This window comes from Galeopterus variegatus, unplaced genomic scaffold (genome assembly GCF_000696425.1).
Source record: "Galeopterus variegatus unplaced genomic scaffold, G_variegatus-3.0.2 Scaffold627, whole genome shotgun sequence".
In the NCBI taxonomy this organism is placed as follows: domain Eukaryota; kingdom Metazoa; phylum Chordata; class Mammalia; order Dermoptera; family Cynocephalidae; genus Galeopterus; species Galeopterus variegatus.
Window position 1 is genome coordinate 40101 of NW_007726738.1, and position 25275 is coordinate 65375.

Here is a 25275-nt window from a genome sequence, read left to right on the forward strand (position 1 = left end):
GATAAACGTTTGCAGTGCTGGATATGCCAATTACCTGATTTTATTTTTTGGAGAGGAATGTGGGTGGAAGGATGAGATAAATTTAGACAATGGTTAGTATAAATGGTCCATTCTTTCAAATTCACTTTTTACTTGCTCATATCAAGTTCTAAATTACACATTGTATGAAAATATCACTCTGTAGCTCATAAATATGTACAATTATTACATGTTTTTTAAAAGTGCAAAAAATATATTTTTAAATAAATAAATAAAAGTCATTAAACACAAATATAACCACTGGAGTCTTATTTAAAATAATGCAAATTGGGATACATCCAAATATAACAGAGTTTTAGAAACTGACATATAATCACTCCGAAATTATTCAGTCACTAAAATGGTCTATAAAAACTAAGTAACGGGGCCAGCCTGTGGCTCACTCGGGAGAGTGTGATGCTGACAACACCAAGTCAAGGGTTAAGATCCCCTTACCGGTCATCTTCTTAAAAAATTAAAAAATAAAATAAAAACTAAGTAACTATAGGAAAATGCTTACAACAGACATATCAATATGATAACGTAAAATTGTATGAACAAATAAAAGTATGTACACACAGAAAAAGACTAAGAAAATTCACACCACTGTTAACAGTATTTGGTGGGTTTTTGGAGGTACTTATGAAGTTATGAACTTTTTATTTGTGCAATACATCTAAAATTTATCAAAGCTCATCTCTTGGCGACTGAATAAAAATCTGAACCACAATTTACTCTCCAAAATGACAGCACATTACACAAAAGTTCTCAGCAGTTTTGTTACAGTATTTGTAGGGTGATGGTATTGGTGAGTGAGGTTTTTCCTTTCCTTTATCTTCCAAATTGTAACTACTTTTGTGTGCATGTTTCTTTTTTTTACATTAAAACAATTTATAGTACATATATGTGGGGTGTTTCATTCAATAGTGTTTTGTATGTTTGTTATAAGGAAAGGGACTTTGCTACAGCTGAGGTAGCTGAGAAGGTGATACTCATGTCAGTAAAGACATGGTCCTTGCTCATGAGAAGGTGATATTTAGTGAGAGAGAGGACCATTTAAATGAACTATAACAATGCATCATAGTAAGAGGCCACAATATATGAGGGGATTTTTATTTTATTTCATTTTATTTTGGTGGCTGGCCAGTACAGGGATCCAGACTGTAGACCTGGGTGTTTTCAGCACCACACTCTACCAACTGAGCCAATCAGCCAGCCCTCTTTATTATTTTAATACTTGAGGAATATGCCACTAGTAAAAGAAAGTATTCTTAGTTACTACTATAATATAATCCTTTGTGTTGTCAAAGTGCATTTGAAAAATTTCAGAGAAAGCAAAAAGGGGAAAAAAGTTATGATGAAACAATGTATATGAATACCTTTATTTTGCTTTTAAACGTACATACTGGTACACATATGAGCAGGCTGCTCACATCCAGTAGAGGAAAGTTATAAAAGATACATAAAAAATACTCACAAAGAAAGCATGATGGAAATAACATCCTTTTTTAAAGGAAAAGCATATTCCATGTAAATGAGAGGGTTGTGACAAAGTATTTCAAAGCTCAAAAGCGTGCTGCAGTAGTGAGATATAATTTACAAGAGGAGTCTTGCAAGATTCTTTTTTGTCCAATATTCACTGAAGTCTCATCCGTTTCTCAGGTGGGCCTTTAGTGGTCACTGTCTGTTGGGCAGTCTTTGTGGTCTCCTTCTCTTCAGATTTTACAGTTTCTGGTACAGGTTCTGCCTCCTTCTTTGTCTGATCCACTAGACATCAAAGCATATTTGGGTGGATAAATGAGATAAATTTAGACAATGGTTAGTATAAATGGTTCATTCTTTCAAACTCCCTTTTTACTTGCTCATATCAAGTTCTAAATTTATCTGTTTCCCCAGGTAGATGTATATAAGAACCCAGTTATAAACCTACTAAAACCTGATCACTCAAGGAAATTTGTAACACTAGACAAAAACACATGGCATTTATATAAGACATAATGTATAAACAAGATATGTAATTATTCTATCCCAGTTCCATGCATAGTACAACACTATTTTCAATGATAAAATAGAAGACCTTTCTTCACACTGATATCCAGACTAAAAACAACCTCAAATCACCTTGACTTCTTCACACCTCTTCACACCTCTTTCCACTTCAATTCATCTTTTAAGTACCAATCTCACTATCACAAAAGCACCACCTGTTGGCAATTCAGCAGATCTCAATGGTAAGGAGTGACATACTACAATGAGAGTCTAGAAAGACAAAATGACCACAGCTCATCTCACATGACCACAGCTCACATGCTGTAGCCATTACTGAGTTAGACAGACTGTTTAGTCTTATTTTGAGTTTAATAAGAATATCTAATGAACCATACCTGGGACAGGCTTTTCTCCAGTCTTTTGCTATAATTTAAAAAAAAGAGGGGGGGGGGGAGAGAACAGGTCAGGTTAGCAACCTTTTCTTCTTGACTTCATAATTCTTATTAAAATGACACCTTCATCTACATTACATTATAAATGACTTCATGAAGAAAAACTACTATTCATGTACCATAAAAACTAAATTCTAAATTTATCATTTCCGACTTCTTATTCCCCATTCCAGAAAAGACACAAATCTAAAACTAGAACACCCACCAAGCCACAGGAGGAAGTGTGCTGAGCTCTCCAAAGCCAGGGCAGTGGAAAGCCTCAGGCCTTGGCAATGCCCCCCCGACACGTGCAACCAGTCCAGCAATGACCAAGACACCGCTGGAAGCACCCTGGTCTCCACAGCAGGAATGAGGGGGGTGCCATAGGCCTCAACCCCACCCCTCCTCCTTCCTCCTTCTCCCTCCCTCTTTCTTCCACCTTACACTCTCCCCCCAACTGCTCCACATCATCATCATAGAATGTAAAAAAAATTAATAAATAAACCTAAAAACATAAATAATAAAAATAAAACTAGAAGAAAATAGTCAACCATAAAAACCCTTAAACATCTAACAAAGCCCTTTGCTTTCACCCAAGCTTCACTACTTTACAAAAAGCTGTTAAGGAGAACCCAATGGGAGGAAATAATGGAGCCTTTCAAGACTCCAGAGATTTATTTTCTTAGGCAATATGAACTACAAGAAAGGAAAATGAAGTTTTTGATAGACCTTGTAACTTTCCAAGTTGGCAGGTATAAGAAGTAGGAGGGAAAAAAGCTTCTTATGAGCATAAAGTTTCTTATGAGTGTATTATTAAAAGTCAAATTGCAGGAAATTGATGGGGGCATTAGAGATCAGGAACAAGGACAGGTCCTCCATTCTGTACAGCAAATATTCTTTTACTTAATTGAGCCCTGCCATCTCCCTGTCCCATTTTGCAAGTTAAATGCGCCGTAAAACACCATCCTCCTCCTTCCTTCCCAAGGCCCACAACCTACCCCTCACTCTCAGCCAATGACACTCTGCCTCCTATGTTTAAAAACAAAACAAAAGAAAAAAAGGTTGCCAGCACCACCAACCACTTTCCTATCTACCTTCAAACACACACACACACACACACACACACACACACACACACACACACCCCGGCCCTCCATGTCCATGGGTTCCACGTCCATGGATTCAACCAACTATGGATCAAAAACATTCAGGAAAAAAAAAAAAATGCAAATGTACTGAACACACAGACTTTTTTTTCTTGTCATTATTTCCTAAACAATACAATATAACAACTACTTACATAGCATTTACATAGTATTAGGTATTATAATAAGTATTATTATAAGTAATCTAGAGATGATTTAAAGTGTACAGGTGGATGCATGTAGGTTATATGAAAATACTACATCTTTTTATATCAGGGACTCAAGCATCTGCAAGACTTTGGTATCTGTGGGAGGTCCTAGAACCAATCCCTCATGATACCAAGGGACAACTATGTGTATGTGCATATTTAAAATACCTTTATATATCTCCATATTATCTCAGAAGAAAAAAGTAATCTCTTCATTTCTAAGGTTAATGCCTCCATCTGTTTTCTAAATTTCTTTCTGAATTTACATGCCCTCCCTAAGCTTTCTCACCTATTCCCATGAATAAAAACTGTAAAATTTTCTGATATCACATGTTCCAGATTCATGCTGCCACCTACCTACTAGCCTACTCCAACTACAAGTCCTGGGAACTTTTACATTTAACAAGACCAAAACTGTGCATAAAGGGGTTAAAACAGAAGGCATGAGGCTGCTATCCTTAGAAAGGCCTGCTTACAGATTAGCCCTTGGCTGGTGTCTAGGAACTTGGATTTCAGGAGGCTTCCCACCATTCCATAACTTAACACTGGCTCACTGTGCCTGAACTGTGTGTACAATGCGGTAGATATATGCTGAATACCTGCTTTTCTTCAAGGATGTGGGGTTTCGATATGTGCTAGATAGAGAGCACCTACATGACAACCCTTCCAAAAAACCTCGGGCACTGAGTCTCTAATGGATTTCCCTGGTCACAAATATCATACATATACTGCTGCATTTTCATTGCTGAGGGAAGAATATACTCTGTGTAACCCGTCATGGGAAGGAGAAAGTAGAAGGAAGCCTGCACATGGATTTCTCTAGACTCTACTGTGTCTTTTTTCTTCTAATCTGGCTGCATAACCTTACTATATCACAGCAATAAATCTTAGCCATGAGTACAACTACGTGTTGAGTCCTTCCAGCAAATTTCCAAACATGGGGGTGGTCACGGGAACCTCTAACACAGCCACATATCTTATAAACATATCAGGACTTAGATGTCTAAAGTAATCTGAGGGAACAAACAATTTTTCTTACTTTGAAATAGAAGAGGAAATGTATGCAGGAACATTAAAAGGAGTGAAAAATTTGAGAGGGGGGATTTTTAATACTGCTAGCACTTAATCCTTTGAACTATACTGGACATCAGACTATATTTATACATTGGAATAATGTCATTATCTGCCCAAAGAACCTGAATACTGTCAAATTAGTAGGATATGATTTGAGAAGGGGAAATAGAATGAGGGTGGCTTTCCAAACAAATTTCCAGCAGCTTCTGAAAACAGCACTGAAAAGACATTCATCATAAAAGGCTCTGAAGGTCTGAACTCCCATCACATTGGTATTAGTGTAACTTCCGGTAGTAACAAGAATTAAAATATGGAGCTTCAAAAAAACAGACAGGACTTCTCCAATATTCTCCTGAGCACTGCCCTATAGGGGCAATATCCCTAGGCACCGCAAGCCCAACTGTTAAATACAATGGATAGATACTAATAACTCCTGGTTCTGGAGGACACAATGGGTAAATGGGAGCTCATATGAGCTATGAATGGTTCTGGGTGACTTCAAGTAGACTATTTTCTTCTCTGTGTCTGAGAAGGAGGATTTTTGGTAGGAAAAGCAAAGGGATTGCTAATAATTCTAGAAAAAGCCATCTATCTCTTAGCTCTGTTACACAGCAGTAGACACACTCTCTCTTTAGGAGTTGGCTTTTGGCCCTTGGATGGGAAAAGAAATGTGGGATTCAGAAAAATGACTACTTAAAACTTTAAAAGAAAAATGTAAAAAATCCTCACTGCAATAACATGAAGTCCTCAGTCTGCTTGAAAATAGCTGGAAGGAAGTGGGTGAAGGAGACATAAAACAAGATTGGCCATGTTTGATAATTGCTGAAGCAGGCAAAGGGTACATGGGGGCTTCACTTTTAATTATGCTCTGTACTTTTGTACATGTTTTTAAATTACCACAATTTTCTATTAGGTAAAGGATTTTTGTTGTTTTAAGAATCAAGAGTCTCAGGGGGCCGGCCCGGTGGCGCACTGCTACAGTGCGCCACTTGGGAGCGCGGTGGCGCTCCCGTCGAGGGTTCGGATCCCACATACAGACCGGCCACTCACTGGCTGAGCGAGGGGCGGGCGCAACACCGAGGGTTGCGATCCCGTTGCCGGTCCCGGTCCCGGTCCGGTACGGGCGCGACACTGAGGGTTGCGATCCATTGCCGGTCACAAAAAAAGACAAAAAAGGAAAAAAAAAAAAAAAAGAATCAAGAGTCTTTGAGCTTTCTACAATGTCCATCCTAGCTCACCAGGATTGGACAACACACAGGATTCGAGGCAGGACCCCTAGACAGAAAAAAAGGAGTGGTCACTGGCTAGAGTACCTCAGAACCCAAACACAGCAATAGGGTGCTGAATGTTCTGAAAGTTGTTAACAAAAGCAGAACCCCTAACAACAACATATTTCACCCCAAATCTGCTTCTTTTCCTATATTCTGAATTTTGGTTAACAATCAACAATATAGTCTAATTCTAGGACTGAAACCCCAAAGTCACCTTTAATGTCAATCTATCCAAATCCAACCACCAAATTTAGGCAATCTTAACTCTGAAATGTCTCTTAAATCTGTCTCTTCTCTATCATATGGCTACAGAATGAATTCTGGTTTTCCACAATCTAAGTTCCCTGACTCCAAAAGTCACAGTTTCCTAATCATCTCCTACACTGTTATTAGTTACCTTCCTAAAAAACAAAACTGACTGCATTACTCCCCTGCAGTTATTTTTAAATATCCAGTGGGTCCCTACTGCCATCAGCAATAATGCTCAGCTAGTCACTGATAACGATCTTGAAGATGAGGTACAGGATATTTCAGTACACTCCGAGAAGGTATGTACTTGAAAAAGAATGTACAAAATTTACCACTGGTCCAGTTTGTCTTTAGGTATGATAGCTATTGTGTAATAACTTCAAATAAATTTGAATACAGCTGGATGCCTGTTATATTTATGGGGATGGTAACGGGTTAAAAGTTTAAAAGAGTGAAGAAACACTGGCCTATAGGATTAAACACAAACTCCTTTGTATAGTATACAAAATCCTTCTCAATCTGACCTTTATCTGCCTATTAAGTCTCATCTTCCATTACACTTCCCCTCCACAAACACATCAAGTAAACCCTCAGAAAGTTTTCTGTTTCAGAGTAAATGTTCACTAATACTCTTTCATGTTCCGGTTTTGCGTGTTCTATTACCATTTCTAGCACTAATCAAAAGAAATGTGAGACACAAGTGCAAGCTATATATGTTATTTTAAGTTTTCTAGTCACATTTTTTTAAAAGAAGAAACTTATGTTTTATTTAACCAAATATATCTAAAATATTATTTGAACATACAATCAATATTTTTAAATTATTAATGAAATATTTTACATTTTTTTGTATGTATTTTACACTCATATCACAACTTAATCTGAACTAGCTGTGTTTCAAATGCTCAATAGTCACATGTGCCTAGTGGCTACTGTACAGGTATACAGGACAGTGCAGGTCTAGGTGTTCTTCCCCAGCCTACCAAATATATCCTATGTACTCACTGAATGAATGGTCAACCACACCAAACCTCTTACATTCTGTAGTTTCTATAATGGTTACTCATCACTCTGTACACAGCTATTACTTGTTTGTTTGTTGTTTATCCAACAGACACTGTTCTATCTTCAAGTGTTAATTCATGAGATTTCTCTAAGCTGGCTTTCCTGTCCTGAGTTCCAACTTGTGCACTCTGCTCCCTTCACCACCAAATCACAATTTTAATAGCAAATATCTCTCACTACAGCAGAGTCAGGGAAGGGGGAAGTTCTAAAGTCATCCCACAGTGTGAAACATCCTATTTAATTTAAAACTACCCTTAAACAGCTCCGAAGAAAAACAGCATATATAATCTTGCATGTACAGAGTCCTGTAAAGGTCCTTAAGAACTGAGATTAACCATGAAAACGGCATGTTCATATATTCTATCTCATACCTACCCCACTTCAAAAGCTCATTTAAGTAGAATGGCAGATGGATTTGCTATTGCTGTTGGAAACTCCCCCCAAAATCACATACTAGAATTCACATAACTTAAATACCAATATAGTAAAACTCTATTATTACTCCCACCTCCTTCATTTATTATGCCAAACCTTCTACTTCAAATGTTCTAATCTTTCTGTTACAAAAATTTTAATTATTCTATCATTTAAGGAGTTTAGATATCCACTACATCGAGCTAGAAGGCAGCTTGTAGAGAAAAAGGAGCATGAGTTTCATATTTTAGTTTTGTTACTACCTGTAACACTTTTAGCAACTTTCTAAATGAGAATATTATCTATATGCAGTCCTCATTGTTTAAGAAGATTCAGTAAGGAACACAAAACAGTGTTAATTCCAATCCCCTTACACATTTCCTTCATTCAAAACATTTCCTTTGATTCAGAGATCATTTTTTAACTAATGAGGAAAACCAATACTTTTAGGTCACATCTGAAGCAATTTTCAATTAAAAATAAATATAATCCCCAAACTGGCCAACCACCAAAAAAAAAAAAAAAAAAGCATATATACAAATGTGTGCCAGAAAAAGGTATCAAATCAAAATTAACCACACATTATCATTACCTGTACAAATTTGGGTGGAAATTTTTGTCTAAGGTCTACAAGTAAAGCATCCACACGTTGTCGCTGAAAAATAGAGCTTGGTTCTTCTTTCCTTTTGGCTTTAGGCTTGACTTTATCTATTAAAATACAAAGTCCAAATTGAAATACCACCTAATTAGTTTGGTGTCTTATATTTTACAAATCTTTATCCACCACAAATGTACCCAAACTTCATTACTTTTAATGGCTGCAATACCAAAGATAACTCCACAAATAAGCTAAACACAGCACATATGAGTATGCAGAAGTGATCTAACTCTCCCTCTTAAATGAAGTTAAACTCTAACATTTAAGAAGCTGATATATGCCTTTTAAATATACTTCAGTTTTAGTACATAAACATGGACAGACATAAATTTCAAAGCTAAAGTTTTTTGTAATTACCTAAATCACAATCCAGATTATTGGTTTGAAATTACCTTTTGTATCTTTTAAGAAGCCATGGAAACTAGGGGACCTGGTGCCATGACAGGTGATACATGGATGGATCAGAAAACAGACTGGTCTGGGCCGGCCCGGTGGCGCACTGCTACAGTGCGCCGCTTGGGAAGCGCGGCAGCGCTCCCACCGAGGGTTCGGATCCCACATACAGACCGGCCGCTCACTGGCTGAGCAAGGTGCGGGAGCACCACCGAGGGTTGTGATCCCGTTGCCGGTCCCGGTCCGGTACGGGCACAACACTGAGGGTTGCGATCCGTTGCCGGTCACGAAAAAAGACAAAAAGGAAAAAAAAAAAAAAAGAAAAGAAAACAGACTGGTCAGGGCCAGCCTGTGGCTCACTCAGGAGAGTGCGGTGCTGATAACACCAAGGTCACGGGTTTGGATCCCATATAGGGATGGCCGGTTTGCTCACTGGGTGAGCGTGGTGCTGACAACACCAAGTCAAGGGTTAAGATCCCCTTACTGGTCATCTTTTTAAAAAAAATAAAAGAAAACAGACTGGTCATCTAGAAATAGGACTCTAAGAGAAATCCCTCATCTCTCCTACTTTAAAGACTGGAGAAATAAAAGTTTCCAGATTCCAAGATGACTCAATACTTAGGTAAGTAGAAAATATCATCTTTGCTGTTTCTCTTCTTTACGTTCCAAATATTTTAAAATCTTGAATCATCTTAACAAAGATTACCAGTGCTGTGGATTGAATGTCCTCCCAAACTCACTGAAGCTTAATCCCCTCTGTAACTATTAACAGGGTGGGAAATCCGATTATGGTAATTGAAAGGTGGGGCCTTAAAGAGGTGATTAGACTGAGAGGACTGTGTCCTTGTGAATGTACTGATCCATTCACGGAGTAAAGGGCATGGTTCTGATGGCTTTAACAAAAGAACAACTGAGAAGTTTAGCTCTCTCTTGCTTAGCCATCCACCATATGACACCCACATTGCTGTTAAGAGTCACTACCCACCAAAAAGGCCCTCACCAGATGTGTTCCCTGGACTTTGGACTTCCCAGGCTCTGGAACTGTGAGATATAAATTTTATTTCTTTATAAATTACCCAGTTTCAGGTATTCTGTTATAAGCAACAGAAACAGACTAATACAACCAGTTTCCTAACAGATTAAACATATCTGTTTATATGTAAGGGCTATTATTATCACATCTAGTTACATGAATTGTAGCTACAACAATATCATTATTTTTGATAAAGTACAACACACCAAGAAAATACCAATAGCCATTTTCCTAAAGAAAACAGTTTCATTCTCAGAGAATCAAAAAGTGTTTTAGGAGGGTCTATTATTCTACCTACCTTGCTCTTCATGATCTTTGAAGTGCCACCAATACCCTTTGGAAGGATGATATCGACAGTATGACATAGCTTCATCAAAAGCCGACTGAATGCCATGCACTGCAGTAAGCTTGTAAAAAGAAAACAAATTCTAAATTCCTCATTAGGTCAACCAAAATTCCCAAAGTAAATACTCACAAAATATTACACATGCAAAGACAGTAATTTCCAATTTTTCAGAACCTAAATTACTAAACAATGGGGGCTGTGGTATATACTTTAAGCACTAACTTAGCCCACAGTAACCAATGCTCAAGACATTCTAATAGTCAACACTTTACACCAAGTTACACAGGGAAAAAGAGCTCCTGTTTGATTCTTGGAAGCATGGAAGCACAATTACAATTTTTCTTTAGTGCTTAAAGACTGTGAAGACACTTACCACTCTGGAGTTTATAACTGATCCCAAGTCTGGTGCCTGATAGATCACTCCAGCAATGATATAGTAATCAGCCAATGGGATAACTAAAGCAGTGGGAAAAAATATTTATGAATACAACTATGGAAACAAACTCCTAAATAGATTTTCATAGAACAACTAAAATTTAACATTTTCCCATATTAAATCTCAAGGCAGGGTTTGGCAGTTCCTGTTTTTGTAAATATAGTTGCACTGGAAAACAGCCATACCCATCCATTTATGTATTATCTATGGCTGCTTTAGCTACAGTCGAGTAGCTGTCACAGAGACTAAGAGGCACACACGTGGAAAGCATTTACTCTCCGGCCCTTCATAAAAAAAGTATGCCAACTCTTGGCCTAGAGGAGTGCTTCTGAAACTTTAATGTGCATCTGAATCACCTAAGGACATGGTTAAAATTATATTCTTATTTATTAGGGATAGTGCATTTCTAACAAGTTCCTAAGTGATGTCAATGCTCTTGTCAGTCAACCACACTTTCAGGCGTAAGACCTTAGAGCAAGAGAGACTCGGGGCCCTGAGTGAAAAAATCAGATGCACCGAACTTGCCTTGGTGCTCCAAATGTTGAGCCCTAAGGAATAAGATAGCTGCTAGTGAGGCTAGTACCATCTTGCATAACTTCTATACCTTGAACACAAATCTTGCCCCTGGACTTGCCATTTTCTAAGGTCCTCTTTTTCTCTGGGCAGGGACTCTAGATCTTTGATTTTGAAACTAAATTTGGATTCTGGAACCACAACTTCTTTAGCATGTAATTCTCTGAAATCAAAACCAGGATAAGGGTTGTTCCTAATGTCTCGATGACGGTATCTAATTGAGAAACGTAGGTGGGACAACACTATCTGTCTTTTCTACCTTGAATCTTCTCTTTGGTGTGATATTGTCCATGGTCCTAGCTTGATTCCAAGGTGTCTTCAAGTTCTAGTCATCTCTAGAATAGGTGTCTAGCTCTTTGATGCCAAATGAAATCTGGATTCTATACTCTGGTGTTATTTCTAAAGCAAATTTCATTGGTTGGTATAATGCGTTATTCTGGTTAAATGAGTACATGAGTATTTTCAGCTGATCCTCTATGAATTTGATACGACTGCATCTACCATGTATTTTGTAACAGACTTAACTTGTAGACTGAGATGAGAAGAAAAGTTACTTGGGATGCTTGAGGTTCAGTCGGAATCCCAATAACTGTACTCACAGGAAGAGGTGGCTTTGATGTGGTGTGTTGCTCTGAGTGTTAGTGCTTGGAGAGTTGTCCTTGGGCAGGTTGGAAGAGCCTTGGTCCAAGCATACAACTAATGGAACTTAGATCTTGAAACATTTCCTAAGTGATAGCTATGCATGCTGTACCAGCTTGGCCAATTTATACAAGTAATGTAATTATAGTGGATGGCTAATTTACTTCTGGGAATCTGGAATTTGGGTGGGCAGAGGATGCCTACACACCAGTCCTCAATAAAAGTCTTGGGTTCAGAGTCTCAAATGAACTTCCTTCAGCAGACACATTGTACATGTGTAGCTGCATTTCACTGCTGGATGGAAGGCACAATAAACTTGCACAGAGATTCCTACAGACCCTACTTGATGTCTTTTCCCATTACTAATCTAGCTGTGTATCCTTACTGTGTTGCCACAACAAATCTTAGCCATGAGTATAATCATATACTGGGTCTGGTGAGTCCTCCTAGAAAAGTATATGTGTATGGTGGTGGGGACCCCCAAAACAGAACCTAATGCAAAAGTTCTACTCTGCACTTCATGGTCCTCAGCTTGAAAGAACTGTTCATTGCAAAATCTTTAGTTGGCAATCCGAAAAAATAACAGCACATAGGTCAGGAAATAAATAAATCATGATATTTTAAGAAAAAAATAATGCTTGAAGTTTACAGTTTACCTTGGGCAGGGGAATGCCGCTGTTGCTTCCGAATGATAAAAAGAATGGGCTCTTGAGCATGTAAAAGGATATATTCGACTCCGACCATCTGACTGAAAACAGAACACAAACATCTAGAGATCCATGAAAGCCCTACGAACAACCATTCAAATGACTATATAACGGTGTAGCAACATTGTAAATAGGATGAAAACTACCTGTGTTTGGTGTTAAAGTCTAGCTGTTGAGTAAAACTGCCTACTTTACCAGATAGGTAGTGTACAGATAAAATAAGATTTGGTTTTTAAAAAACAACAAAATTTCTCTGCAAAAATTCGTGGTGAACTTAAATCTCAGAATTTTCAGTCAGGAAAGTACACTGAAGAGCATCCATTTCAAAAACACAATCAACATACCATGATGCTTTCTGACCAAGATCCATAAATACATATAAAATACAAAAATAAACATGAATACCCATCCAGAAAACATCAAAACCTTATCCTCACCCCAACAAATTTTTTTAACCTGACAGATTATGTTTAAAAGTAACAATATGTTGTCTTAATAGTTTTAAGAATTTGTCTCATAACAAAAGCCACTTAAAACCATAGAAATTTAATTTCATAAATTCCCGATATTTAGTTGACAAATGAAAAATTCCATTACACAGTTGTTTCAGAAACTTTTGTATTAATAATAAATTTGAACAATGTAGCACCCTAAATCTGGAGAATCTTGCTTTGTGTTTGTTTAGCTAAAATTTTACTTCCTTTGTCATACAAAGAAAAACCTACTATAAACCAGACTACGGTATAAAACACTAAATTAGAGATAATAATTATAGTTGCCTGGTTGTACTGCTAAGATCACTCATCAGATTGACACCTAAACCTCAATTATATTTTAAATAGACATTATGAAGTTATACAGAAAAGGCTTCTAAGTTACAAGTGACTACTAATACAGTTGACTTTTGAACAACACTGGTTTGAACCGTGCAAGTCCACTTATATGTGGACATATTTTTCAATAAATATGCGTACAGTACTGTAAATGTATTTTCCTAATAATTTTTCTCTAGCTTTATTGTAAGAATAGAATATATAACATACAAAATATGCTTATCAACTGTTTACCTGTAAGGCTTCTGGTCAACAGTAGGCTATTAGCAGTTATGTTTTTGAGGAGTCAAGTCATATACAGATTTCTACTGTGCAGGGTGTTGACACCACTAACTCCTGTGTTGTTCCAGAATCAACTGTAATTCCTTTGCATGTCAAATTTGTACAAACCCAAGCAAAACTACAATTTTTCTTCCAAAACGTATATTCTGCACTTCACCATCCACAGCTTGAAAGAACTGTTCATCGCAAAATCTTTAGTTGGCAAAGATGCTACCTTCTTAAATTAACTTACTTCAAGTGTTCCAATGTTAACCTCTGCATTTTGACCACTTCATTATTACATGTCCTGTCATAAAAAGGATTACTTCTTTCTGAAAAGTAATCCAGTACACTACCACTGTTCAAAATGGGGATCCAAGAGCTGTCAACCCAAGAGATTCCCAAGAGATTATCTAAAGAAAAGAAACAAAATGGTAAAGGATTAGAAGACAGAAAGAATCCAATCTGACAAACATTTATTATGTATCTAATATAATAGGCACTATGAATACAAGGATGACATGAATCTTAACCCACATATTCTCATAATCTAGCAGAAGAGATAAGTATGAATAAATGTGTTATGAGAGTTCAGAGGAGGGAACAGAATACTTTACCTGGGGGAATGGAAATGATTTTTCATGGGGTGAAGAGGTGGGCTTTAGCACTACATGTTAAAGAATAAACAGAGGCTCACTATAGGGAAAAGTAGGGCAAAGTAATTCCAAAGCAGAGAGAATAGATATACAGAGGCATGAAGATGTAAAGTCTATTATATATTAAGAGAATAATTTGATTAAGTGAAGAAGTGATAAAATTTAAAATCTTGAAAGGTCTTTTTAAAAACTGAAAATTCTGAGTGTTTATATGTAGGCAACAAAGTCAAAATTTTTCAAACAACATGCATGCCAAAGAAAAAACATCCATAGCCACCAGTTTGAGATCTCTCAATAAGGAACAGAGAAATAAGTTAGAAAGCTATTATTGCAGACAAGATAATGATGTAAAAATGAAGGAGCACATGGGAAAAATTCCCTAATTACAGCCACACTGTTTCATATTTTACTGAAGAACTGAATCTTAAATTTAAAAAAGATATGGCACATAGAGCTAGATACCTTTAATTAATGAGCTTTTATTAGCTGTCAAATTTCATACCACTGACTATACTAAACACCACTAAGGTGTAAGTCATGAACTTACATTACTTATTATATCTATATAATACTGGTTGAAAAACTTCAACCTCTCCTCTACTGTAATTACTTCTGGCATTTTTGAAGAAGTCAGTCCTAATTCAAGGTGACAAGCAGTTCTGAGCAAAACAAATCAAATGAGAAAAAGGCAAAAATGTGTATAAAATTAAAAAAGGAGAAAAATATACAGTACGTTAATGACCAAATAATTAGTACAGACCATTTAGATGGTTCATCATAAATGAATCATGCCACAATCAAATACACAAATGTTGAAAACAACATTTTCAGAAAAATACAGTTTTTCTAATGAAAAGCAACTAAGGATGATCATTATTCTCAGCTTTAAATACTACAGTCCAATTATTAACATAGTTTTTTTAATAGCAAAACTACTTATACTTTCTTTTTTTTTTTGGTGGCTGGCTGGTGTGGGGATCTGAACCCTCTTTTTTTATTTCTTTAGGAATAATTATATAAAAGCATTTCTAGGACAATTTTGGTTTTTTTCTGATGTGGAAACTTTGTATGGTGTCATAATCAGTTGACAATAGTGTTAACAATATTAAAAATCATTTCAGCATCGATAGAAGAATAATCTGCAGAAACAAATAAATGAATAACTACAGATCTTCCCTACCAACAATTATGTAGAGGTTAATAGACATGGGCATGATGTGATGACAACCTGGTAGAAGACCATGGAAATGCACAGGAAGATAAGGACGCACAAGACATTTTTAGAGGAAAAAAGAGACAATTTCCTGAATGACCAGTTATAAATTCAGAGAACTTAGGAACCAATAATTCATTTAGGGAAGTAATGATAACAAATTTGGCTTGGATATACTGAGTTTCAATACCGAATCAGACTCTCAAAATTAGAAAAAATCATGAATGTCATCTGCTCCAAGTGCCTGTTCAGTAAATTCTCCCTAGAATTTTCTTGACCAAGCTGTTTCCATATTTACAAATTACTTCATCAAACAACAGGAGAAGTAGATTGATCAGGGTATTTAGCTGATAACTAAATTTCCATGGGGTTGGATCCCAGTCATAGCCATCATATTTTCTTTATCTAGTAAGATAGTCAAAGATGAAAAGTGAGGAAAGTGTGACATGTGAAACCAATGCAAAGGGAGATAGGGGACTTCCAGTCAAGATGGCGGAATAGACAGTCCCCAGCATCACTCTCTCCCACAAATCAACCAATTTAAAACTATAAAAAAGCAACGACAGCCAAGCTGGGGCTGCTAGAGCTCAGGGCAAGAGGAGGAGAGACCTACAGAGTACATGAAGGCAGGAGAAGCCACGATGAGAAAAAGAAAAAACTGCTCAGACCATTTCGAGCCCTGCCACATCCAGGCTGGAGCTGCTGAGTGCACAGAGCAGGAGCTGGCAAAAACTGCAGCTGTGCCCTCCAGATGAAGTTGCTTGGAGGCAGCAAGGGAGAAGAGTGCCTTGGCAACCCTGAGGCCAGCAAGACCACTAATAGGGTTCCCATGGGCTCACATACAAGCAAGGAGCCACAACAACTGAAGATAAGGAGCCACTCAGGAGCCAGTGAGTCATTGCAAGGGACTGGTGCACAGCCCATCCCATGGGAAGTGTTTGCAGCATGGGCGATGGAAGAGACGGGCCCACCGGGGGAACACTGGGGCACAGAAAAAACAGCTGACCTGCACCCCTATCAGCAAAGGACCACTCAGAGGAGACCAGTCAAGAATACATAATTGCACGGGGTGCAGTTTGATGAAAAGACTCCAGCCCAGACCAGAGTTTCGGATCTCTTGAGAGCTGGAAGTACCTGTAAAGTTAACCATTAAAACCTGAGCTGCACAAAAAGTCTTCCCCAGGGAATCAGCAGCAAAGCAGCAATCTAGCTCAACCACACAGCTCAAGTACTGGTCCCCACAGGAAGTTCCCCCATCTTAGAAGTAAGTAAAGGAGAACAAATTAGTTCCAGCACAGATTTTAAATGGTGGGAACAGCAAATAATCCAACACAGAACTGAAAGAAAAAAGTACCCGCAACCACAGATAAAGCTTCATATTAACTAATAAAGGTCACATTTCACCAAAAAACACCTATAACACATAGAAGGACTGGAAGTCCCCTGAGATACCAAGCCAGCAAGGGAGGAGGGCAAGGGGCCTCAGCAATACCCCACGAACACCCCCAACCAATCCCGAGAGTGGGGGATGAGGGACTCGGCCACGCCCCCCAACAGGCACAGCCAGCCCAGCAGCAACCACCAACCTGCTGCAGGAAGTGTCCCGGAAGCGCCCCAGAAGCGCCCCGTGCTCTTCTAGCCGGGGTGGTCGGGGCCTCAGGCCTTGGTCATACCCCCAAGACACCTGCAGCCAGCTCAGCAGTGACCACTGAGCCACTCACTGCAAGAAGAGCCCGGTCTCTCCCAAGCAGGGGTGGTGCCGGGTCTTGGGCCTCAGCTATGCCCCACTGACAAGTGCAACCAGCCCAGTGACGACCACCAAGCCACAGCAAGAAGGGCCTCAGGTTCCCATGCTTGGACAGTGGGGGGTGAGGGCTTTTCCACACTCCCCTGACATCTGCACCCAGCCCAGCAATGACCAAGCCACTACTGGAAGCCCCCCAGTCTCCCCTGTGGGAATGAGGGGGGTGCCACAGGCCTCAATCCCATCCCTCCTCCTTCCTCCTTCTTCCGTCCCATTTCTTTCTCCTTTCCCCCTCCCTCCCAACTGCTCTGCAACAACATCCTAAAATGTAAAAAATAATTTTAATAAAATTTAATTTTCTTTAAAAAAAAGAAAAGGGAGCTAATACTATCTACCACTTTCAAACACTGACTTTGTACCTGGTACTGTTCTAACCACTCTACCACACAATAGCTCAAGGAGGTTGGCACTATTATTACTATTTTACAGATGAAGAACCTGAAGCGTGGGAAGGTTAAGTAACTTGTCCAAGGTAACAGAGCTACTAAATACTGGAGAGCTGAGATTTGAATCTAGGCAGCCCAGATCTACAGTCCACATTTCTCAACACTATGCTGCCTCAAAATGAAAGCATCCAATAAAGAGCAATATTAAGGACTTGCGAGAGAAGCGAGGGCTGATACTAGAAATTTGGAGACTATCTGTAGAACAATGCTGTCCTACATAGGATGCAGAAGTCTCATCAAATACATCTCCTCTTCTCCATCCCTACTGTCACTATCTTACTTAATCTATTTCCAAGTGTCACCTAGACAACAGTTCTCTTATAGGACTCTCTGTCCCTGGGTCTTCTCCCTACTACTCAGCCTTAATAATGCCACAAGGGTACTTCAAAAAGCTCCTGGAAAAACAGAATTAAAAGATAATACAAATTTTCCCATGAATTTTTTGAAGTACCGTCATTCACTCGCAAAACATAAATGTAATTATGTCACTTCTTACTTAAAGATTGGCAATGCACACCTATTATCTAAAAGATTAAGGTCCACGGCCGGCCCGTGGCTCACTTGGTACAGTGCGGTGCTGATAACACGAAGGCCCCGGGTTCGGATCCCACATAGGGATGGCCGGTTCGCGCACTGGCTGAGCGTGGTGCTGACAACACCAAGTCAAGGGTTAAGATCCCCTTACCGGTCATCTTTAAAAAAAAAAAAAGATTAAGGTCCAAATTTCTTAACATGGCATTTCATAATCTAGCTCCACTATTCCCATTTCACTGTCAACCATGTAGCAGGATGGCACAAGGAAAAGTACACTAGCAATTAGGGAACTTCAGGCAAGTCAATCTCCCCATGCCTTATTTCCTCATCTATAAAATAGGAGTCATAATAGTATCTGCATAATAGATTATGTACGTAAAATGCTCAGCACATTGTAAGAGCCCAATAAATGTCAATTATGATGATGATGATGATGGTGGTATAGTGGTGGCTTCTTTCTCTATGTTCTCATAGCAATTTCTTCTTTTTTTTTTTTTTTTAATTATTTTTTTTTATTTTTGTCTTTTTCCGTGTCCGGCAACAGATCGCAACCCTCAGTGTCGCCCCCGTACCGGACCGGGACCGGCAACGGGATCGCAGCCCTCGGTGTTGCTCCCGCACCTCGCTCAGCCAGTGAGCGGGAACCGGTCTGCATGTGGGATCCGAACCCTCGGCGGGAGCGCCGCCGCACTTCCCAAGTGGTGCACTGTAGCAGTGTGCCACCGGGCCGGCCCTCTCATAGCAATTTCTATACGCAGGCATACCTCAGAGAAATTGCGGGTTTGATTCCAGACCACCACAATAAAGTGAATATCACAACAGTGCAAGTCACATGAATTTTTTGGTATCCCAGTGCATATAAATCTATGTTTACATTATACTGTAGCTTATCACATGTGCAATGACATTATCTCAGAAAAATATGCCTTAATTTAAAAAATATTTTATTGTTAAAAAATGCCAATGATCATCTGAGCCTTCAATGAAAAATGGCACTGATAGACTTGCTCAATGCAGGTTGCCACGAATCTTCAATATGTAGAAAATGCAATATCTGCAAAGTGCACACAGCACAGCGCAATAAAATGAGGTATGCCTGTACTTTTATTATCAATACTCATCATATCATAACCCAGAAATACAAAGTATTCCCATTAAATTGTGAGTTTTTAAAGAAGTGGAACTGTATCTTACTCATCAAGAACTAACACAAGACCTGACTCATAATAACCAGCAAATGTTTATTAATTCATAATTGACAGCAAAGGAAAAGTACAGTATGACTTACTCTACTGGTCATAGATTTTTATCAATCCATTCACACAGACTCCAGTATCCAAGGATGTTCATCTACAAAATGGTTAACTGGATTTAAGAGTATGATCTATGGATGTGAAATTCAACATAATTCCTGTCCCGCTTGGAGACTGCCTGTGACCACAGCCCTATAAAGAGAATACACTTCCAAGTCAAGTGGACTCCAACCACTTCTTACCATCTCCACTGTTACCACCCTAGTCCAAGCTGCCTCCAAATGTCCATGCATTACAGAACTGGCCTCCTAACTGGTTTCCCTAATCTACCTTTGCCCTCCTACACTGTCCTTAGCTGTTTTCAGCAGCCAAGGTGATCCAAAAAAAAAAAGTAAGTCAGTCTACAGCCATACCATCCTGAATGTACCCAATCTCCTGTGATCTCGGAAGAAAACAAGTATGTCAGATCATGTCATCCCTCTGATCAAAACCCTCCAGTGGCTCTCCATTTTACTAGAGGAAAAGTCAAAGACCTTATCATGGCCCACAACACCTCTCTTTCTTCATCTCCTTCCCACATCCTCTCCACCTCCAGTTATACCCACCTCCTTGCTGTTCCTCTAACACACCAGACACATTCCCATTTTTACAGCCTTTGCCATAATCCTAACAAATCTAAATAAAAAGTAGTACATTAAGAAAAACAAATATTTGAAAATAGTACTATGGACGAAATGCTTCTCTCTCTCTTTTTTTTCCCAGCACCAAGGCAGCACATTGACAAAGACCAAGTACAGCACTCTAACAATCTACAAGTGATGAAATTAAGCACTTGAAACTCTCAATTAGGCCGGCCCGTGGCTCACTCGGGAGAGTGCGGTGCTGATAACACCAAGGCCCCGGGTTCGGATCCTATATAGGGATGGCCGGTTAGCTCACTGGCTGAGCGTGGTGCTGACAACACCAAGCCAAGGGTTGAGATCCCCTTACCGGTCATCTTTAAAAGAAAAAAAAGAAACTCTCAATTACATGTAAACATGTAAAAAACATGATCCAGAAATGCTGAAGATCACTGGATAACTATAAATTAGAATATATTTCCAATAACTGTGCTAGACCCCAATTCGGTTAATACAGAAAAGGTGTCTCAAACACTTCCCTTTAAAAATCAAGAATATACAAACAAAACCCATGCTACCCAAGATCAAGCAGTAATTAAGGGGTTGCATCTCCATATTTCTGTTCACTGAATAATTCAACAAATATTTGAATACCTCTACAATTCAGCTCTGAAAAAGAAACGAACCCCGCCCTCAGTAACTGCTAGTGTTCAACGGAAGGTATTATAGACTAAAAAATAAAATTTATAACAGGAAGTCTTAGGGATTCATGCCCAAGGACCCGTGGGGACGATCTCAAGAATACAGCAGTCCCCATGTCAAGTCCGAATAGATGAACCAAATCAAGTAGGCTCATTACCCAACTCCTTTCTCTATCCAAAGGCCATTTCTTCACCCCCACAGAACAGCGCCAATATTGCTGCAGAGATATGTGTGCAGAGCAATACTCCAGGTGTGAGGGCTCAAAGCCCAGAGCATCTTCCATCCCCTTGGCTTCGACGTTTCTAAGACACCCCTCAGGAACTAAGAAAACCTCAGCAACTTTTCGCCAGATTAGAGCTTGGGATCGTCCATGGAAGGCATTCAGAAAAACTTAGCGACCTCACAAAGGAACCTGAGCCTTGCCCCTGAGAGCTATAAACCCCCACACCAGTCTACAGACAATTAGGAAACAAAGCATAACAGTACAGGTTACCTCGAATATCCCCCGCCGCCATAATTCCGACAGCCTTCGCAGGTTCTTCTTCCGGCGCAGAGTAAACGCAATGACTGTGATGACGGAAGCGGCGCGTGGAAAAGCATACGGATGGTGAGGAGGGACGTAAAGGGGAGGGGGAGGAGCCGGGGAGGAGAGGGGCGGGGCCGGGGAGGAGGGGAGAGGGGCGGGGCTGGTAGGAGAGGGGAGGAGCCGGGGAGGAGAGAGGAGGAGGGACGGGACGGAAAGGCTGGGACGAGGAGGAGTGGGCCGGGTGCTTGGGGCAGGAAGACTAGAGCTGGGGAGCAGGGAGAGGTTGAGAGGAGAGGGCGCGACCAAAGAAAGGAGGAGAAGGGGCAAGGCGGGTTACTGGGAAAGAAAATTAGGAGATTAGAGGAAAAGCGGACAGGACGGAGTCTCGCCCCGCGCCCGCAACTGAGGGATTTGAAAATTCTACCTTGATCATCTGTGATCGTCAAACAAACAAACAGACAAGCACCGACGCTGTAGAGTTGGAGGTGGGAGCGTCTCTAATTTCATAAGCTCCTCGGGTGATCCACTGAGCTTGTTAGATTTAGGAGCTCGTGTAGCCATGCTGTTTTTCACCCTGCCCCGAGTGTTGAGATGGTACAGGACTCGGCAGAGAGAATTTGAGAGTCATTGGCTTTTATGTGATAAACCTGTTAAAAATCTAAACGAATTACATAAAGTATTAGATGCCTGTGAGGAACAATTTCACAGCACAGGAAATGCCTTTGAAGTAAAACATTAACAAGAGTAAGAGAACGGACTCTCCAGGATCCCAGCGTAGCGGCCTAGGGTCTGCACACCAGGTAGCAAGATTCCAGAGAGGGCGTGATTCTGCGGTATGGGGAAGCCATAGAAAGCCCCAGAAAGAGTCTGAAGCTCCAGTGTGGCTCTATAAGAGCAAAATGATGGAGATACCTGCCAACAAGACACAGACACTGAGAAGAGGGCCCCAAAATCTGAAAGAGGGGTGAGGGGTGCCTACATCGTCTACAAAACTTAGGTACTATGAAGGCTCCCCCAGAATTTAACGACAACCCAGGGGCAAGAGGGAAGGACCATGCATTTAACTGAGATTTCCCACCTCGTAAACGGAAAATTCAAAATTTTTTAAATCTCGAGGGCGGGACGGAGAGGGAAGGAGGAAGGGGCGCCAGCGGCGGGCGCGGTCCTGCCGGGAGCATTAAGCCTGGCGGGCCCCTCGTCGGGGACCCAGACGCTGGCGGGCGCTGAGTTTCTCAGGATCCGCCAAGCTCGCCTTTGCTGACTGCATTTCAGAACGCATCCGCTTTTCTCGCCAGACCCATTCCTCAAATGATATATGCCTGTATTATTTTTTAAAGCTTTGTACTTTATTATAGAAAAGTTCATCCCCCAAAATGAAAATTAGAACAGTGGAGATGGTGATTTAAGATGTGGACCTTTGAGAAGGTGTCCCAACAAATCAGTGAACTGAAGGATAAGTGCTGAATAAATTAATCCAAAACACTATTTTTTAAACCAGGAGGATTTTATCTTGATGGATAAACAACTTCGATTCAATATGTATTTTCTTAAATTAATAGAGCAATATACTTAAAATAGACGAAGATGTTTAATAAATAAGCAATGTCAACTCCGTTCTGATGAGGATAACTCAGTGATGTCAAATTCTTTACAAATCCCTGGTTGTGTTGCTAAGGACAAGACTCTTTTGATAGGACTGATATCAAGAGAAGTAGGACCTTTTTGTGTGCATTCAACTCAGTGATAGAACTTATAATGATCAGCATGAGTGGCTTAAAAGTAAAGAAGCTTTCAACTAAATCCAAAAGTGCAGTCATTTTTTTACTGCTATTATTTTTTAAAGCTCTTCATAACCATTTCAAAAAGATTGATAACTATTTTAAAAGATTTTTAAAAGGCCGATGTCTGCAAATAATTCCCCTCCATCAGCCCAGACGTCTGTATTACCTGCCACTGTTCCTGCTGTGCTTGCAACTCCTTCTCTGCCTGTCTAAGCTAATGGAAGCTTCAGTGCACCATCACTTCCCAACTCTGGAGGTCAGTACATACCGCTTCATTTCTACTGCAGATTGGCCCTGGGAGACTGTTAACATTGAAGCCTGGGAACTGTCTTTACTGTCAAAGATCTTGTGTACTCCATTGTTTATTAAAAGGTATGGTGGGGCTGGCCCGGTGGCTCCCGCCGAGGGTTCGGATCCCACATACAGACCGGCCGCTCACTGGCTGAGCGAGATGCGGGTGCAACACCGAGTGTTGCGATCCCGTTGCCGGTCCCGGTCCAGTACGGGCGCGACACATGGGGTTGCGATCCGTTGCCGGTCACGAAAAAAGACAAAAAAAGGAAAAAAATTTAAAAAGGTACAGTGCATGCTATTTATGTCAATAGTTTTTCTAATTAATATTGTTTCTAATGCTTCTCTCTAAATTATACATGCAATTATGAGTTAACACATATGGTCCTGATTCTGAGCATTTTTGGAAGAGTCCCAATAGACTCTGAGCCTAAAGTCTGAAATTTCAGAGACTAACAAATTGGAACTTATATCCCAGATTTAAAATACCACTCATCCCAACTTTAAAATACCACTATTGTACTTCTGATCAATATGGCAGTATAGATGGTCCCCAGTGTCACCCTCTCCCACAATCAACCAATTTACAACTATTAAAGAGCAACAAACTGCCAAGCTGGGGCTGCTAGAGCTCAGGGGAAGAGGAAAAAGGACCTACGGAGTTCACAAAGGCAGGAGAAACCATGATGAGAGAAAGAAAGGACCACTCTGACTATTTCAAGCCCTGGCCATTTCAAGCCTGGCCCTGGTGAGCACACGGAGCAAGAGCTGGTAAAAGCCGCAGCTGTGCCCTTCATATGAAGTTGCTTAGAGGCTGCAGGGGAGAAGAGGGCCTTGGTGGGGTGAGGGGCCACAGACAACTAAAAAAAGGAGCCACTCAGAGGCTGGTGAGTCACTGCAAGGGACTAGCTCATGACCCATCCCATGGGAAGTGTTTGGAGTGTGGCGGTTGGGGAGATGGGCCCACGAGGGGAACACTGGGGCACAGCAAGAACAGCTGATCTGCCCTCCAGTCAGCAAAGGCCCACTCAGTGGAGACTGGTCAGAAATATAGAACTGTAGGGGGTGCAGTTTGCTAAAAAGACATAGGCTCAGACCAAAGTTTCTATACAACGCAGGTGTACTGGACCTCACAAGACCCAGAAGTGCTTACAAGGTCAACAATTAAAACCTGAGCTGCACAAAAAAGCCTTACCCAGAGAATCAGAAGCAAAAGCAGCAATTTAACTCAACCACAGGGCTCAAATGCTGGTTCCTGCAGGAAGTTCCCCCATTTTAGAAGTAACCAAAGTACAACAAATTAGTCCCAGTGCAGAGTTTAAGTGGTAGGAATAGTGAATAATCCAACACAAAACTGAAAGAGAAAACAAAAACCCCACAGTTCAGAGACAAAGTTCTGATATTAACCAGTAAAGTCAAACACCACCAAAGAATTCCTATAAAACCTAGAAAGACCAAAAGCCCCTTGGGCTCCCAAATCAGGGTGGTGGGGGGCCAAGGCCTCATCCACATCCCCCCCCCATCCACACCCAGCCCAGTGATGACCACCAGGCTGCTGCCAGAAGTGCCCCAGGCTCCTCAGCTAGGTGGTGGGGGGCTGAGGGCCTCAGCCATGCTGCCCTGAAGTCCACATCCACTCAAGTCAGGACCAAACCCGCCAGAAGCCCCCTGGGCTCCCCACCTAGAATAAGGAGGATGCCATGCA

At 40.3% G+C, this 25275-nt stretch overlaps 1 protein-coding gene across 2 annotated transcripts; it reads right to left on the reverse strand.

Annotated features, from left to right (window-relative positions):
* Window positions 1-18: 18 nt before the first annotated feature.
* Window positions 19-21542, reverse strand: MED6 (mediator complex subunit 6). 2 transcript variants are annotated; one of them, XM_008570759.1, is made up of 8 exons: window positions 21466-21542; window positions 13998-14157; window positions 12600-12691; window positions 10669-10751; window positions 10248-10356; window positions 8458-8573; window positions 2403-2430; window positions 19-1785 (listed from the first exon to the last, which is right to left on the reverse strand). In XM_008570759.1, the coding sequence occupies exons 1-8, from the start codon at window positions 21485-21487 to the stop codon at window positions 1655-1657; spliced, it is 741 nt and encodes a 246-aa protein (XP_008568981.1). In that variant the 5' UTR covers window positions 21488-21542; the 3' UTR covers window positions 19-1654. The 2 variants fall into 2 exon arrangements, with proteins under 2 accessions (XP_008568981.1, XP_008568982.1); XM_008570760.1 differs by lacking the exon at window positions 8458-8573.
* Between the last annotated feature and the right edge of the window lie 3733 nt (window positions 21543-25275).

What these genes read in the sequence shown, in the direction of transcription:
- MED6 (XM_008570759.1), bottom strand. Translation starts at nt 21,487, where the DNA reads ATGGCGGCGGGGGATATTCGAG. An exon ending in GCGGCATTCCCCTGCCCAAG is followed by an intron (nt 10,752 to 12,599) that starts GTAAACTGTAAA and finishes CCACTGCTTTAG; the next exon opens with TTATCCCATTGGCTGATTAC. An exon ending in CAAAGATCATGAAGAGCAAG is followed by an intron (nt 8,574 to 10,247) that starts GTAGGTAGAATA and finishes GTATTTTAATAG; the next exon opens with ATAAAGTCAAGCCTAAAGCC.